The sequence below is a fragment of the Mobula birostris genome, chromosome 12, assembly GCF_030028105.1.
Source record: "Mobula birostris isolate sMobBir1 chromosome 12, sMobBir1.hap1, whole genome shotgun sequence".
Lineage (NCBI taxonomy): Eukaryota > Metazoa > Chordata > Chondrichthyes > Myliobatiformes > Myliobatidae > Mobula > Mobula birostris.
Window position 1 is genome coordinate 57,631,235 of NC_092381.1, and position 17,892 is coordinate 57,649,126.

The window sequence follows — 17,892 nt, forward strand, 5'->3', positions numbered from 1 at the left end:
GTCCTTCGGGCAACACACATCAAAGTTGCTGGTGAACTCAGCAGGCCAGGCAGCATCTCTAGGAAGAGGTACAGTCGACGTTTCAGGCCGAGACCCTTCACCAGCAACTTTGATGTGTGTTGCTTGAATTTGCAGCATCTGCAAAATTCCTGTTGTTAAAGTCCTTCGGGCTTTTTTTCCCCTTCTTAAATCAGTGCATTGTAGCCGTACAATCACAACAGCGGGACCCAAGCAATCATCTCCATGATTAGAATCGCAAACTATGCGCCAAAGAACTAAACTATTGTATCAGAAAGCACCAGATTTTATAATAACCAATAACGACATGCGTCAGGAATGTTACAGAACCATCTATCGGATTTTATACAGCGTTCTACTGTTTACGATTAGTCCGGTTTTAAATTCGTAAATGCATTTGAAAGAAATAATTTCGAAGCTCTTCACACTTTAAAACTGATATGCGTGTAATATATGTGTGTGTGTGAGTATATATATACACTATTTTGATCTAACCCAGCCCTCCCTTCCCCCTACTCCTCCAGTTAGCGATGCCTGGTCCGATCTCTGATCGATCGAGACACGATTGGCGTGGTTGGTAAGCACGCCCCTTCGCCGTAAGCACCCTGAAGCGAATACTAAATTCATTGGTTGAGGAACTGCCAGATTTCAGCCGTACTGCTCGCCGACAGGAGTAAAGCAGACTGTGAAAATGTCTCTTGTGCTTAGCCCCTCCACGCGGTGATGATCTCACTTTGCCCCGCACATCTCTACTCATCGCAGCCAGTGGACCTGTGGAGAGTGCAGGATGTCGAACAACACTAACCTCAGCTCCGGGGAGCGCAGCAACCATTCCCTGCCAGGGGCTGAACAATGTACTTCGGTATCTATCGCCTTCCCGGTCATCATGATGGTCACGGGCATCTTGGGCAACACGCTTGCCTTGCTCCTAGCGTACAGGTCCTATCACAAGAAGGGGAACAAGAAGAAGAAGTCTTTCTTGATAATTATTGGAGCCCTGGCTCTAACCGACCTGAGCGGCAAACTTCTCATTAGTCCCGTCGTCATTTCAGTGTATCTAGCCAACCGGCAGTGGAATAGAGTGGACACATCGGGTAGCTTGTGCGCTTACTTCGGCGCATGCATGACCATGTTTGGGCTCTGCCCCTTATTTCTAGCTAATGCTATGGCGATTGAGAGGACGTTGGCCATCTATGCACCCCACTATTATTCCAACCACGTGTCAACCAGGCTCACCAAGTTGGTGGTGCTTTCCATCTGGTTCGCCGTGGTGATCTTTGCCCTGCTGCCGGTCGTTGGTGTTGGGGAGTACACCCTACAGTGGCCGGGTACTTGGTGTTTCATCGATATTGGAAAGCCTGCCATGGGCATCAACTTTTTTGCTTCGGCATTCACTCTGCTGGGGATCATTTCCTTGCTGGCCACACTAGTCTGCAACTTCGCTACAATCCGAGGTCTGGTAATTCGCTGTAGGAAGAAGGTGCCGTCCTCCAATAAGCAATGGGAAAGAATCGCAGTGGAAACACTGATCCAGCTATTGGGAATCATGTGTGTGCTCTCTGTTTGCTGGTCGCCTCTCTTGGTGAGTAAATTGAACCCTCGTTGAGAATACCTTACAGAACAATTTTTATTAGTGTTCAGAAGTGGGCAAGGTCCAGCCAACACCGGCTGCTGGGATTTCTAACCTTAAGACCAAAGGACCAGAATTGGGCCAATTGGCACATCGTATGTCTTAATATCAACCAAATTCATTTTGCAAAATGTCTTTTGTAGATAATGTGGTCTTAAAAGGAAGTGATATTTTTCCGCTTAGTTATTCGCCTGTTATCAAAAGCGAGTTTGCATTTTAGTTCTTCTCGATATGTTATTTTGAATGCGACATTATTGTGACGGCATGTGCGGTACAGAAATTAACTTTTTGTCCCTTCCGCGCATCAGCAGGATCAGACTAAAGACTTTGAATAAATGAAGCATGCGAACATAAAATGTCGATGTGTGTGTGTTGGGGGGGGGGGATAACAGCTTTGTCAATATCAACTCAACAAAAGCATACAATTGATAAACACACATAGAAGTGTAATATCTTCATCATTTTCACACTTGTCACGTTGATGTGATTTATGCTCCTAAATACACTCTGGCTACTATATTAGGTACAATTGTACACCTGTTCATTAATGCAAATATTTAATCAGCCAATCACGTGGCAGCAACTCAATGCATAAAAGTAACAAACATGAACAACAGATTCAGTTGTTGTTACCAAGCCTCACAACAGGGAAGAAATGTAATCCAAGTGATTTTGACCGTGGAATGGTTGTTGGTGCCAGACGGGTGGTTAGGGTACCTCAGAAACTACTGATCTCCTGGGATTTTAATAGTCATACTTTATTGATCCCGGGGGATTTGACACACAACAGTCTCTTAGAGTTTACAGCGAATGGTTCGAAAAACGAAATAAAAGTCCAGTGAGCTGCAGTTCTGTGAGTGAAAACATTTTATTAATGGTTCAAGCCGACAGGAAGGCGACAGGAGCTCAAACGCGTTACACCAGCGGAGCATCTCTATACGCACAACGTGCTGAACCTTAAAAATGAATGAGCTAGAGCAGCAGAAGACCACAAACATACATTCAGGGGCCACTTTATTAGGTACGGGAGGGCACCGAGTATGTGTCCCCTTTGAGTTAATGCAGATCCAATACTGAGTAGTTGTTCCGGAAGTTACCGGAGCTACCACGTTGTGCCTGTCCGTAGAGGGGTACGGACTGCCACTGTCATCTAAAAATGACGATGAGTCGTGAGCTACAAAATATTAAGATTTTGAAAGGATTTGATAGAAAAGACTTGGGGATATTTATTCAAGATAGAGAGTAATGCAAAATAAAGGGGATTCAGGAGCAAATTATTTACCCTAGAACCTGTCACGTGTTCCCGCAAGGATTAATTATGACACCTTGAATTGGATGGATTGAAGTCAAAATTAGACTAACAAGTAACAGGTTCTGATGATAGTTAGGTAACGTGGATGTAAGGGACACACACATTGTTCTGGGCCAGTTATATTTTTATAGTGTTATTTTGTTCTCATACGTTTTACCAGGTTAATCTAAAAAGAAATTTTAGATTTGAGATGCGGCAACTGCTCAGCAAGTCGGTCATAATTTGGGAAGGGAAAGGCAATTTACAAGGCAAATAGTGGTGACCAAATGCCGGCCGGCCAGTGAGCGAAATTGGGCTGCTAGCGGTGGTCGGTCCTGGACGTCTTGGGCTTCCAGATATTCGCACTTAAGTCGGGTCGCTTACAGATAAATACTTCCCTTATTTTATTTTATTATACAGTATTTACTGTTTTAAATTATTTGTTCGGCGTTAAGATTGTAAATGAGATTCAAATAGTTTTGTTTAAAAATTCATTCTTTTGAACAGTTATTCAGACAGGTTTTCGACGGGTCGGCGCACCATCGATACTGCCAGCAAGTATCGAAATATTCTGTCTGAGACCCACCCGTAGCTCACAGCCTGCTGCCCCTTACCAGATATCTGTGAACGTCGAGCTGTGCAGGCGGGAGTGATAGGAATCTGCGACCTTTCGCACCGAGAAGAAACGTGGCTGGTGGGCAAGGAGATGGGCTGTCACTCAGATAGTAGGTTGGTGTGGGTGACCCTTTGAAATAGATGCCAATGGTCTGCCTTTCCCTGGCTATCGTTTTTATTCAAAGGAAAACTTGTTATAAACCAATCTGTGGTCTGGTGAAGAAGACACGATGCCAAAGCTCTTCTGAAGTAAATGTGTTTGCTGTTTAATCTAGATGTGATTAGGTCCACAAATTAATAAAAACATTGCAGGGCTAGGTCAAAAGCGAATGAAATTATATATGCTTGAGATATTGTAATTCTTACGACTATCTTGGGACATATTGGCATTGAATATCTGCAGACTCACCACATATTATGAGGGTTTCATCTATTAGGTTGAGCAATTACAAAAACTGGCCTTGGCTTTTCCAGATGAGAAGGTTCATTTGATTGAGATTAATTAACTTCATAGGAATTGATAGTTCTCGGTCAAGAAAGTGTAAATATATTTTGCTGGCAAAGGGTTTAGAGATGATTGGAATGAGATACAAATTAACCTTCATCTCACTAAAATCAAGTATTTTGCTAATTGCATAGTTATTCTAGTGTTTCATGCCGTGGTGTGTGACTATACAATTGTGTGGAATCTATAATTTGCTGTTATACCTTGTTGATGTTGAAAGAGTGATTACTGATATGATCAATCTTTGATGCCATTTTTATGATCAACTTGCAATATCCTCTTCTCAATACTACCTTCGGTGTAACATACAAGAGCCTGAAGACCCATGCTCAATGATTCATTAACAGCTTCTTCACCTCTGTCATCAGATTTCTGACTGGTCCATGAACCCATGAACACTACCTTATAATCACATTTTTGTACTATTTATTTGGTAATTCTTAGTCATTTTATGTATGCATGTACAGTTGTCATAAAACAAATTTCACACCAGAAGCAACAGGAATTCTGCAGATGCTGGAAATTCAAGCAACACACATCAAAGTTGCTGGTGAACGCAGCAGGCCAGGCAGCATCTCTAGGAAGAGGTACAGTCGATGAGGTATACAGTAAGAAAACAATGGCAATTCTGATTCTGAGATTCTAAATTGAAATTCAAAGGTTCTGCATGTTTGCTAGTATATTTTTACTGAAAATAAGTTATTCTAAATTATCTTTCTCTGACTCCGATTAGAAGAAGATTAAACCTCCATTTTGAACTCAATTTTCTATTGTTTCAGGCACCATTTTGTCCTCCTGTGTCCCTTTGTATCTTCCTAAATACAGTATATTAACAATTATTTTATGCCATTTGTAGGCTTAGATTATTATCTCTCTATTTTTAATTTAAGCTAATGATGGAAATACAGAAAAGCTGTGAATCCATTAGATATCCATGGGAATTAACACTTTACACACCTGACCAGCTCAGAGCACAAATCATTTACTTTTACTTTATTTCATGGGTCAGTTCGTAGCACTCTTCACAATTGATAGTTGTGACTTCTAATTCCCTCTCTTGAGATTCATCTCTACAAATCTACACAATTATTCACTAGTTCTGATATAACTTTAAATTTCCGGAAGAGAAACCTTTAGGATGAGGTATCTAAGAGCAACTTCAAGTTCCTGGGTGTCAGGATCTCTGAGGATCTAACCTGGTCCCAACATATTGATGTAGTTATAAAGAAGGCAAGACAGTGGCTATACTTTATTAGGAGTTTGAAGAGATTTGGCATGTCAACAAATACACTCAAGAACTTCTATTGTACTGTGCAGAGCATTCTGACGGGCTGCATCACTGTCTGGTATGGAAGGGCTACTGCATGGGACCGAAGGAAGCTGCAGAAGGTTGTAAATCTAGTCAGCTCCATCTTGGGCACTAGCCTACAAAGTACCCAGGACATCTTTAGGGAGCAGTGAAGGGCAGCGTCCATTATTAAAGACCTCCAGCACCCATTTCTCACTGTTACCGTCAGGTAGGAGGTACAGAAGCCTGAAGGCACACACTCAGTGATTCAGGAACAACTTCTTGCCCCCTGCCATCCGATTCCCAAATGGACATTGAAGCTACAGTACTTTTTTTAAAATACACTATTTCTGTTTTTGCACATTTTTAAATCTATTCAATATATGTAATTGATTTACTTGTTTGTTTATTATGTTTTATTTAATTTATTTTTTTTCTCTCTCTTTTAGATTATGTATTACATTGAACTGCTGCTGTTAAGTTAACAAATTTCATGTCACAAATCTGATTCTGATAATCAAGGTCCTATTATTCTTAGGGTGGTGTTAAACATCTCATGGCACTGTTTAAAAGGAGAACCACAGTTAACCAGTATTGGCAAGTACTTATTCTCTAATCAACATCTCAAACAAATCATTTAGCCCTGATTACACAAAGCTTTGTGGAATCTTTCTGCATGCAAAAGAATGCTGTCATGTTTTTCCACACTGGAGTTGAAAATGTACTTCAAAAACTGCAAAGTACAGGTCGACCATCACTAATCTGACTACCTGTAATCCGGTTCCTTCAATAATCCGGCACTGATTATGCCTAATGTGATCCTTCTGTAATTCGGCATCTTCACTAATCCGGCACTCCTCAGGTCCCAATGGTGCCGGATTAGTGAAGATGCCGAATTATAGATATAATCCTCAAATGATAATGTTTCATTCCCCCACACCCAGTATATCTCTATGTATGTGGTTTACTTTAATCCCAAATGAAGAAAGAAAAAGCAGAGAAAGAAAAAAAACTACACCTGCTCCCTCACCTCCTCCCTCACTACCATTCAGGGTCCCAAATAGTCCTTCCAGGGGTTATCTACTGGATCCGGTGCTCCTGGTGTGGCCTCCTGTATAGTGATGGGACACGATGTAGATCGGGAGATTGCTTCACCAAGCACCTACGCTCCGTCTGCCAGAAAAAGCACGATCCTCCGGTGGCCACCATTTTAATTCTACTTCCCTTTCCCATTCAGACATGATAGTCCATGGCTTCCTCTACTGTTGCGATGAGGCCACACTCAGGTGGAGGAGCAGCATTTTATGTTCCGTCTGGGTAGCCTCCAATCTGCTGGCATAAGCACTGATTTCTTGAACTTCTGGTAATTGCCCCACACTCCTCTGCTTTATCATTCCCTGTTCCCATTTTCTACTCTCAACTTATCTCCTTACCTGCCTATTACCTCTCTCTGATGTTCCTCCTCCTTCCCTTTCTTCCATGGCTGTCTGTCCTATCAGATTCTCCCTTCTCCAGCCCTTTATCTCTTTATCAATAGATTTACTAGCTCTTCACTTCACCTCTCCCTTCCCAGTTTCACCTATCACCATTACCTTGTACTCTTCCTCCCCTCCCCCACCTGCTTACAGTACTCTCATCTCATCTTTTATTTCCAGTCCTGATGAAGAGTCTCGTCCTGAAACGTTGACTGTTTACTCTTTTCCATAGATGCTGCCTGGCCTGCTGAGTTCCTCCAGCATTTTGTGTGTGTGCCAAAGAAAAAGTCAACAGTTTTGTAGAAAATATATGGTTCTGTCATTTCTGGCTTCTGGTAAATTAAGTTTTGATTGGGAGTCACACATTGAATTGTCCTATTGATTTTATTAGTCTATTTTGAGCCACAGAGGATTTCTAATTTTGTTTTTAGCTTATTTGGAAGCTTTCCTCCTGGTTATGAATGAATAATTAGAAAATCGGTCTTTTCTGTATGCTTGTCGTTCGTCACTGGTTCAAGAGAACTTGAATATACTTTTGATGTTATATTATGGTTAAATTATTTTTCACTTAATCTTGAACTTTATAATATCGATACCTTTTTGTATGGTTATAATTGCTTTTTGATATCATATTTATTTCTTCCCATCTGAAGGATAAGCTTTATGGGAAACTGTTTATCTTATTGATTTTGCATAGGTCAAAATAAATCAGTCCACCCAGTTGGGTGTGTAATACTTTTACTTTGCCAGGATGAATCATTATCCTCTGTCCCTGGACTTCCAACAGGCCTAAAGTAATAACTTTAGAAACACAGAGCAAATGGTGGGATAATGTCATGAAGATGGAATAAGCATCTTAAAACTATACTGAGATTAACAAAATAAATATGTAGGCCAATAACTGGTAGATGAAAATTAATGCAGCAAATTGCAAATAACTGGATGTAGGAAAGGAAATATAAGCCATGAATAAAGTCTATGAATGGTGCTGATACAGCTATGGATAAGCACAGAATGACTTGTGAATCCTGGTAGATTGTCACTGAACATATCCAATTATGGCAAAATAGCAATCAAGAAAGTCTATTGAATATTGAAAGAGATAACTAAAATAGAAGATATCCCAGAACATCATGATCAAAATGGACACTTTTCAAATCTCAAATGCTGTGTCCAATCTTAGACACTAATTGATCCTGTGGGAATTTCAACCTATTGGAGAAATCAGAGTTCATGAAAAAGCTGAAGGAACGTTTGCTATTTACTCTGCTAAGGGGACATTTGAAAGTTATAGACTATTGTTAACTTTATTGGTGAATATTGGTTTTAACTTAAAAGAGAGCAAATGGCCATAAATACAAAGCCATGAAATATAACATTACAGCTCAGGGTCTATATTTCCGTGCAAAACATTAACATTTAGAGTGGAGTGGTGTAGAAGAAAGTACATTTTTAAGGACATATCTTACTATTGCTGTGGTAGAAATGCAGAATACTCTTGAGCGGAAAGACTAATATAAACTACATCATCTCACAGTGGTTCATTGTGAAAGCCACAGCTTTAATTCATGCAGAACAGACACAGGCCATTCTGCACCAATTATCAACTAACCATTTGACTTATCTGACACTAATCCCATTCTTTTATTCTCCCCACTTTCCCATCAACTCCCCCAGATCTACCATTCACCTATGTAGGTTAATTAGCATATCAACCTGTATACAGTACAGTATCTCTGGAATGGGGGGGAAAACTGGAGAACTAGGGAAATTACGCAGATATCATTGGTTGTCAGGTTTGAAGCCAGGCTGTTAGAGCTACAAGGCAGCAGCTCCACTAGCTGAGTTGTCATTGGTTGTCATTCCCAAATGGTAGAGTGAGCCTGGAATATTTCATTGCACTCAGGTCCTCTTACTCGTATTCCCTTATAATATAGAAAAAGAGCATTGAATCTATTCTGCCTCTCAGTACAATCCAATCAATCTCAATTCTCCACCTATTTCCCTTTAACCTACTTTCCCTTACATGCCCACTAACATCCCACTGAAGTTGGAGAATCAGGGAATGTTAGTGGGCATGTGAGGGAGAGTAGTTTGTAGGCCACTAACATAAGGGGCAACTTACAGTAACCAACTAACCTATTAGTCAGCACATCTTTAGGAGATAGGAGGAAAACAGACAACCAAGCAGTCACAGGAGAATGTGCAACTAAACACAGACAGCACCCGAAGTAGATCAAGTCTGGATTGTGGAACTGTGAGACAACTGTCTAACCTCAACATCACACCACCACCCAAAGCTGTAATTTCACAGAATGTCATCCACATCTAGATATTTCTTCACTGACTGCCTTCTGTAATGAAACGTTATCATAAAACTAATGCCTGTCTTATCAAAACTCATTTAGTATAAAGTGAAACTCAACACTGGGAGTTCAGTTTGCTAAAATCAGTATGATCAATAATGTTTCTATGCATCTGTAAGCTTCCGCTGCTGCTTTCACCCAGCAATGCAGCCAATTCTAACTTCAAAGGTGCTCCAGACAGTAAACTTTATCTCTTCTGAATATCAGTTTGTTTAGATGAGCTTAAAATGCTTTGCAGAACCTTATTTCTATGTACTTTCTTCATTCCTGAAATATGTGGGAAGTTTGAGATTCTTACAGTGGTGTTGTAAAATATGGTATAGATATTACCCTCTTCACAAATCACACTCAGATCAGTAGATTATTCAGGAAATATTTGAAACTATGCTGTGCCTTGCAAAAGTATTCAACCCCCAACCCTTTGTTCACATACATGAGTATTATAATCAAGGATTTTGATCAATTTAACTGAGAATTTTTATTTCACGTGCTCCGTTTTTTCACAGTAGACCCCAAAAAACAGGAACAATTGTAAAGCAGGAAAACCTGAAAACTCTAAACTAAAATGTCAGCACTTCAAAAGTATTCATCCTCCTTTGCTCAGTACTTAATAGAACAACCTCTGGCAGCTATAACAGCTGGTAGTCTTTTTGGATAAGTCACTATTAGCTTTGCACAACATTTTGGAGCAAGATTTGCCCATTCTTGCACAATTGCTCAAACTGTGCCAGGTTAGTTGGGGAGTGGCAGTGGACTACAATCTTGATGTCTTACCAGAGCTGTTTGATCAAGTTAAGGTCAAAACTTTGACAGGGCCACTCAAGGGCATCAATTTTCTTCATTTGAAGCCACTCTGTAGTTGCTCTGGCAGCGTGCATTGTGTTTTGGGTCATTGTCCAGCTGAAAATTTCCTACCCAGTTTAAGCTTTCTGGCAGAGGCTAGCAGGTTTTTATCCAGGATATCGCTGTATTTGGCAACATTCATTTTCCCATCAATTCTGATCATATTTCCAGTTCCTGCTGCTGAAAAGTAACCCATAACATGATGCAATCTCCATCATCTTTTACAGTAGGGTTAGTGTTGTAGTGATGCACAATATTATATTTACGTCACATGTACCGCTTACTGTTGAGGCCAAAAAGTTCCACTTTAGTCTCATCTGACCACAGACTTTGTTCCACATCTTTACAGTATGGAAAGTCTTTACAGGCAAGGATATGTTTTATTTTTAGCCAGAGGTTCTTCCTTGCCACTCTTCCTTAAAATAGCATTTTTTTGCAAAGCCTTAGAGATTGTTTAGTCATGAACTTCATCTCCAGTTGCAGCTACTGACTTCTACAGATCATTCAGTGACTGTTGGTGTCACAGTAGCCTCTCTTACAAGTGCCATTCTTCTCCAGCAATTAAGTTTAGAAGGGCAAGCTGACCTAGGTAGTGTGGCTGTGGTTTAATATTTTTTCCACATTTTCACTATGGACCGCACTGAGCTCCAACATATGTTCAGTTCCTTTGAGGTGGTCTTGTACCCTTCCCCAAATTTCTGCTTTTCTATTATCATTTCCCCGACTTGTTTTGACTGCTCTTTGGTCTTCATTTTGGTTTGGTCTGTTGAAAATCCACCATATTATTGGACCTTGCAGAGAGAGGGGGTATTTATTCTTATGAATTCATTGAAAGCAGGTGGTCCTCCAGTTCTCTACATCAACAAATTGGGTGAGTTGGTAAGGTGATACAGTATATTGCACCTGAGGAAAGTTAACATAGGAATGAATACTTTCTTGGCCTCACAATTTTGGTTTTTAATTTTTAGTAAATTGGTGACAGGTTTTGGAATTTTTCTTTTGATTTGACATGTTTTGTAGATTAGTTCAAAAATCCTACTGTACTTCCATACATTTTAAGTTTTGAAAATGTGGCAGCAAAATGTGAAAATTGTTGGGGATGCTAAATACTTTAAGGCATTCTATATATAAATATGTATGTACTGTATATAATGTTTTATATCATAAACTTCTGCTTTTGATTAGTATCTTTTAATCACATCTTCCTCAGGTATTGATGCTGAAAATGATCTACATCAAAAGTTCGCCTGAAGACTGCTCCATTCCTTTTCCAGCCAAGTCATCAATCTCCAACATTGAGCAGCAAAGTGATTGCAGTTCTCTCCTCACAGCGATTAGACTGGCATCATTAAATCAGATCCTTGACCCCTGGGTTTATTTGCTACTCCGAGCAATCCTATTAAGGAAGGCACATCAGGTGGCCACTGCTGTTACTAATTGCTCGGTAGAGGGTTTGAAAGAGGTTCCAGTAACAGCTGAAGTAAGGGTCCATTTGAGAGAACAACCATAAATCAATGCCTTACAGCCTGATTGACGCCAAGATGAGGAAAATTTGAACCCTCCGTTGCCTTTAGACTGTGCATGTAAACCAGCTCTTAATTATTCTTCTAAAGTTTAGTTCCTTACTAGATAACTGCATAACTAATGGACACCCAGGAAATTACAGAGAACCTCTGTCTTGTGTCAAACAATAGCTCATATGAAATAGGAATTTCGTACTTGGGAAGAAGACAGCAGCATCAAAACGGATAAGGAAGTTTTAAAAAAATGATTATATGCTTCGATGTCTAATACAGAATTGCAGACTAACTGCATTCAGAAGTATCTAAACAATATTCTCTTCGTGAAAGTTACCAATATATGTGCATATGATAACTGTACAATTTAAAGGCAATATTAAATATTTGCACATATAGTGTTGTAGTTAATGTGGTAATTATTTTTTTCTCATATAATTCAGAAATCGGTGACATATAATTAAGACCAAAGACCATAAGACACAGGAGCAAAATTAGACTTCTCCAGCATTTCATCATGGCTGATCCATTTCCCCTTTCAACGCCATTCTCCTGTCTTCTCCTCATAACCTTTCATGCCTTGACTAATCAAGAGCCTATCAACCTCTGCCATAAACATCCTATGACCTGGCCTCCATAGCTGCCTGTGGCAACAAATTCCAAAATTCAGTGCCCTTGCTAATGAAATTCCTCCGCATTTCCATCTCAGTGGTTGTTCCTTAATTCTGAAGCTGTGCCCTCTGGTTCTAACCTTCCCCCACTATAGAGGTCATTTTCTCCATGTCCACTCTGTCTAAGACTTTCAACTTAAAACTTTTAGGTTTAAATGGGATTCCCCCCCCCACCATACTTCAAAATTCTAGCAAGTAAAGGCCCACAGTCATTGATCGCTCCTCATACAATAAATCTTCCATTTCCAGAGTCATTTTTGTGAACCTTCCCTGAACCCTCTCCAATGTCGCACATCCGTTGTTAGATCAGTGGTCCAAAACTGTTCATAATACTCCAAATGAGGTTTCACCAGTGCCTTATAAAGCCTCAGCATTACATCCCTACTTTTATATTCTAGTTCTCTGGAAATGAATGTTAACATTGCATTCGCCTTCCTCACCATGGACTCGACCTGCAAGTTAACACTTAGGGAATCCTGCAGAGGACCCTCAAGTCCCTTTGCACCTTGGATTTGGAATTTTCTCTCTGTTTAGAAGATAGTCTATGCATTTATTCTTTTTACCAAAGTGTATAACCAATACTTCCCAACATAGTATTCAATCTGCCTCATTTTTGCCCATTCTCCTAATTTGTCTTTCTGCAGCCTACCACTTTCTACATTCCCTGCCCTTCCACTTATGTTCATAACGTCAACAAACCTGGCCACAAAGCCATCAATTCCATCATCCAAATCATTAACATATAACATAGAAAGAAGTGATCCCAACACCAACCCTTGTGGAACACCACTGATCAACAGCAGCCAATAAGAAAAGGCTCCCTTTATTCCTATTCTTTGCTTCCTGCCAATTGGCCACTGCTTTATCCATGCTACAATCCTTCCTGTAATTTCATAGCTTGTTAAGCAGCCTCATGTGTGACACCTTGTCAAAGGCCTTCTGAAAACCCAGGTATACAACATCAACTGATTCTCCTTTGTCTATCCTCAGCGCCAGAGTCCCTGTTGCTGCGGTTCCCCCCAACCCCCACCCCGGTAGGTAATCTCCTCCAAAAGTATCCAAAGCAGGGTTACCCTGCACTGGCTGTCCATGTCCTTTCCCTCTTCTGACAGTCACCCAGGTACCTGCCTCCTGCTACTTAGGGTTGACTACCTCCCTGTAGCTCCTATTTTCCAGTTTATGCCAAAGGTCATCGTGCTGCAGCTCCAGTTCCTTAGCAAGTTCCCTGAGGAGCTGCAGCAATTAAATACAGAATTTATGTAATGCAGATCCAAAATTTAATTTGAAGAGTTGTATTTTAATCATATGGAATTCATCAGTGATATATTTTTCAATATGGAGTCGTTATTGTCTCTGTAAGAGTGTTAATTACATTGCATATATATATATGAGAGAGAGAAAACGCAGCATATATCCAATAAAGTTATCAATTTGTTTTGTGTCCTAAAGTGAAATGTCCTAAATTGGTCCTGTACTTACTTTATAAATTGTTCATGCAAGTGCAGCGGACTGTTTTGAATAATTTTTTAATTATTTTGTACTGTTGAGTTTAATCAAAATTGACATCACCCTGCACTTTTCTCAGATATATGTTAACTTTTAAGCACAGCTGAGGTAGCTTTTTAGTATATTTCTCATGTTGATCTATCCAAGCAGGAGTTATTTTCCACCCCTTGTCAGGAATAAATATGACCCCCAAATATCAAAATAATAAAACTAACCACTTACTGATACTTTCTCCAATGTTTTAAAGTGTGGTACACTTTAACTCTCTAGGCCATCCCTTTAAATCACAAATGAAATGTGTTTAACTCATATTTGCTATAACCTGATCACTATTTTTAACTTCTCAAACCCCATTCAGTCTGGATGATTGTGGTTTAGTTCCTATTCTTTGGTTCAATACTTAGATCCTCCAATTTTAAAATGTGTAATGTTGATAAACCTTGTGTAAGATGGTGATGCATTCAGACACATTGGCCTCTTGGGAGCCAACCAAAGGTGCATTTTTTCTTTGTTAAATGTGTTGTTTTTACAATCAAAAGATGGTGCTGGGTTCCAAGTGCTTCACGTGCTGTGGTCTACCCCATCAGGGAGCTGCTTGTTGATCGGGGGAACCAGCCAGGGTTTCCAGTTTGTCGGTGGAGCTGCACTGAACCTAGATACAGACCACGTTGCGGACTACTACTGGAAGACATTGGAACTGGTATGCAAAGGCACCATGCAGTGTAACAGTGGGTGATTACCTTGGGTGTTTCTCTTGGACAGTCTAGGACAAGAGGGCACGAATTCAGGATTGAAGGACATCCCTTTAGAACAGAGATGTGGAGAAATTACTTTAGTCGGAGCGTGGTAAATCTGTGGATTGGTTGCCACGAGCAGCTGTGGAGGCCAAGTCATTGGGTGCATTTAAGGTAGAGATAGATAGGTTCTTAATTAACCAGGGCATCAAAGGGTATGGGGAGTTGGGATGACTGGAAGAATTAGATCAGCCATGAATGAATGGCCTACTTCTGTTCCTATGTCACATGGTCTTACTTAAGAAATGGTGATAATGTCATCTGAGTAAAGATGTCAATCAGGAGTTACACATATGTTATTTAGTCTTGAATTATGAAGCGCTTACAATAGTAAATGCCATTTAGAATTTTGTTTGTAGCACATGATGATTCCTTTAGATTTCAATGTGTTGTTTAGAACCATAGAACATTACAGCACAGAAACAGGCCCTTTGGCCCTTCTTGGATGTGCTGAACCATTTTTCTGCCTAGTCCCACTGACCTGCATGTGGACCATATCCCTCCATACACCTCTCATCCATGTATCTGTCCAAGTTTTTCTTAAATGTTAAAAGTGAGCCCACATTTACCACTTCATCTGGCAGCTCATTCCACACTCCCACCACTCTCTGTGTGAAGAAGCCCCTCCCCAATGTTCCCTTTAAACTTTTCCCCCTTCACCCTTAACCCATGTCCTCTGTTTTTTTTCTCCCCTAGCCTCAGTGGAAAAAGCCTGTTTGCATTTGCTCTATCTATACCCATCATAATTTTATATACCTCTATCAAATCTCCCCTCATTCTTCTACGCTCCAGAGAATAAAGTCCTAACCTATTCAACCTTTCTCTGTAACTGAGTTTCTCAAGTCCCGGCAACATCCTTGTAAACCTTCTCTGCACTCTTTCAACCTTATTAATACCCTTCCTGTAATTTGGTGTCCAAAACTGTACACAATACTCCAAATTCGGCCTCACCAATGCCTTATATAACCTCACCATAACATTCCAACTTGTATACTCCATACTTTGATTTATAAAGGCCAGTGTACCAAAAGCTCTCGTTACGACCCTATCTACCTGTGAAGCCACTTTTAGGGAATTTTGTATCTGTATTCCCAGATCCCTCTGTTTTACTGCACTCCTCAGTGCCCTACCATTTACCTTGTATGTTCTACCTTGGTTTGTCCTCCCAAAGTGCAATACCTCACACTTGTCTGTCACACTCCATCTGCCATTTTTTCAGCCCATTTTTCCAGCTGGTCCAAATCCCTCTGCAAGCTTTGAAAACCTTCCTCACTGTTTGTATTTGTTCATTGTAGGAATAAAAGAATACTAACTCTGTTTCACAGATTTAGTACCTAGCTATATAGTTATATTTGCTAGTTACAAGGCTACTAAAATAGAGATTTCTAAATATATATATCAGAGACAAAGTATTTGAAAGTGTCAAGGGAATTACAGTAAATTTTATGCAATATCTCACCATCACATTTACTAGTTGTCTCCAAGTAGAGCTGCCTTGATACAAACAATTGTCACAGTCAGTGAATTACCTTAACAGCTACTGATGTTGCTACTGGTTTAGATCCACAACAGGAAACACAAGATACTGCAGACATTGGATTCTGGGTCGACACACACAAAGCTGGAGGAACCCTAGAAGGTCAGGCATCATCTATGGAAGAAAATGGACGGTCAAGTTAAAACGTCAACTGTCAATTTCCCTCCATAGATGCTGCCTGACCTGCTGAGTTCCTCCATCCTTTTGTGTGTAGATCCACACTAGCACTGGAAAACAAGGAAATGCAGGGAACTCCCGAAATTTCCACTGGGGTAGGAATGACATCTCTATCATATCACTTCATGACTAATGCATTAAAAGACAAGCTTTAAGAAAATTTATTGACCAAATTTTAAAAAGAACCTTTAACTATATTTTAAAGTGGATTAAGACCTTTTACGAAGAATGATGTGATTCCAGAGAAGTAACTTAAATCAGAACAGATGGAGCTGGGACAAACATCAGAATGAACCTGACCATAAAACATACATTATTTGGTTATTTAGATTGGCAAAACTTCTGTAAAAGATTGAAGTTGGGACTATTTGTCTAAACCATTTCAAATAGTTAATTAGGCTCAGAATCATATATCCAAATAGTAAGGCATAAATAAACCTGACAAATGGGCACACAATTGACAAGTTAACTATGAAGTGCTCTGATTTGAAAAGATGAGTAAGAAGTTCGCACACCTCATGGAAAATAAATACACCATAAGACACTAAGAGAGGAGCAGAATTGGGCCAATCAGTCCATCGAGTATGTGTCGCCACTCCATCATGGCTGATTTAATGTCCCTCTCGGCCCCATTCTCCTGCCTTCTTCCCTTAACCTTTGATGCCCTGACTAATCAAGAACCTATCAAACTCTGCTTTAAATGTACTCAATTATTTGGCCTCCACAGCCATCCATGGCAGTAAATTCCACAGAATCCCCACCCTCTGGCTAAAAAAATTCCTTTCATCTCTGTTCTAAATTGAGATCCCTTTATTCTAAGCCTGTGATGTCTGGTCCTAGACTCACCCACTATCGGAAGCATCCCCTCCACATTCACCCTTTCCAGGCCTTTCAATATTTGATAGGTTTCAATAAGATCCTCCCTTATTCTCCTAAACTCCAGTGAATACAGTTCCAGAGCCATCGAACACCCCTTATGCATTAACCCTTTCATCCCTGGAATCATCAGCGTGAGCCTCTTTTGGGTCCTCTCCAATAGCAGCACATCCTTTCTTAGATAAGGGGTCCAAAACTGCTCACAACACGGTCTGACCAATGCCTTATAAATTTTCAGCATCATATCCTTGCTCCTTTATTCTAGTATTCTCAAAATGAATGCTAACATTGCATTTACATTCCTTACCACTCACTCAATCTGCAAGTTAATCTTTAGGCCCCTTTGTTCCCACTCTTTGCCTCCAGCCAATCAGCCAATCTTCTCTCCATGCTAGTATCTTTCCAGTAATACCATGCACTCTTGTCTTGTTCAGCAGCCTCATGTGTGGCATCTTGTCAAAGGCCTTCTGAAAATTCAAGTGAACAACATCCACTCACTCTCTTTTGTTTAACCTGCCTGTTATTTCACAAACAATTCCAACAGATTTGTCAGGCAAGACTTCCTCTTAAGGAAACCATGTTGACTTTGGCTTATTTTATCATGTGCCTCCAAGTACCCTGAGACCTCATCCTTAATAACGAACTCCAACATCTTCCCAACCACTGAAGTCAGGCGAACAGGCCCATAATTTCCTTTCTTTGGCCTCCCTCCCTTCTTAAAGTGTAGAGTGACATTTGGAAATGTCACAATGGGCTAGAAAGATCCGGGGTCACAAATTCACA

At 40.2% G+C, this 17,892-nt stretch overlaps 1 protein-coding gene across 1 annotated transcript; it reads left to right on the forward strand.

The window, feature by feature from the left end:
• The first annotated feature begins 677 nt into the window (after positions 1–677).
• ptger3 (prostaglandin E receptor 3 (subtype EP3)) lies at positions 678–13,633 on the forward strand. Its single transcript, XM_072273834.1, has 2 exons — positions 678–1,600; positions 11,242–13,633. The coding sequence occupies exons 1-2, from the start codon at positions 806–808 to the stop codon at positions 11,539–11,541; spliced, it is 1,095 nt and encodes a 364-aa protein (XP_072129935.1). The 5' UTR covers positions 678–805; the 3' UTR covers positions 11,542–13,633.
• Positions 13,634–17,892: the final 4,259 nt, after the last annotated feature.

Coding starts and splice junctions, on each gene's coding strand:
- ptger3 (XM_072273834.1), top strand. CDS start 806: ATGTCGAACAACACTAACCTCAGCTCCGGGGAGCGCAGCAACCATTCC. Junction 1,601..11,241: donor TTTGCTGGTCGCCTCTCTTG/GTGAGTAAATTG, acceptor CATCTTCCTCAG/GTATTGATGCTGAAAATGAT.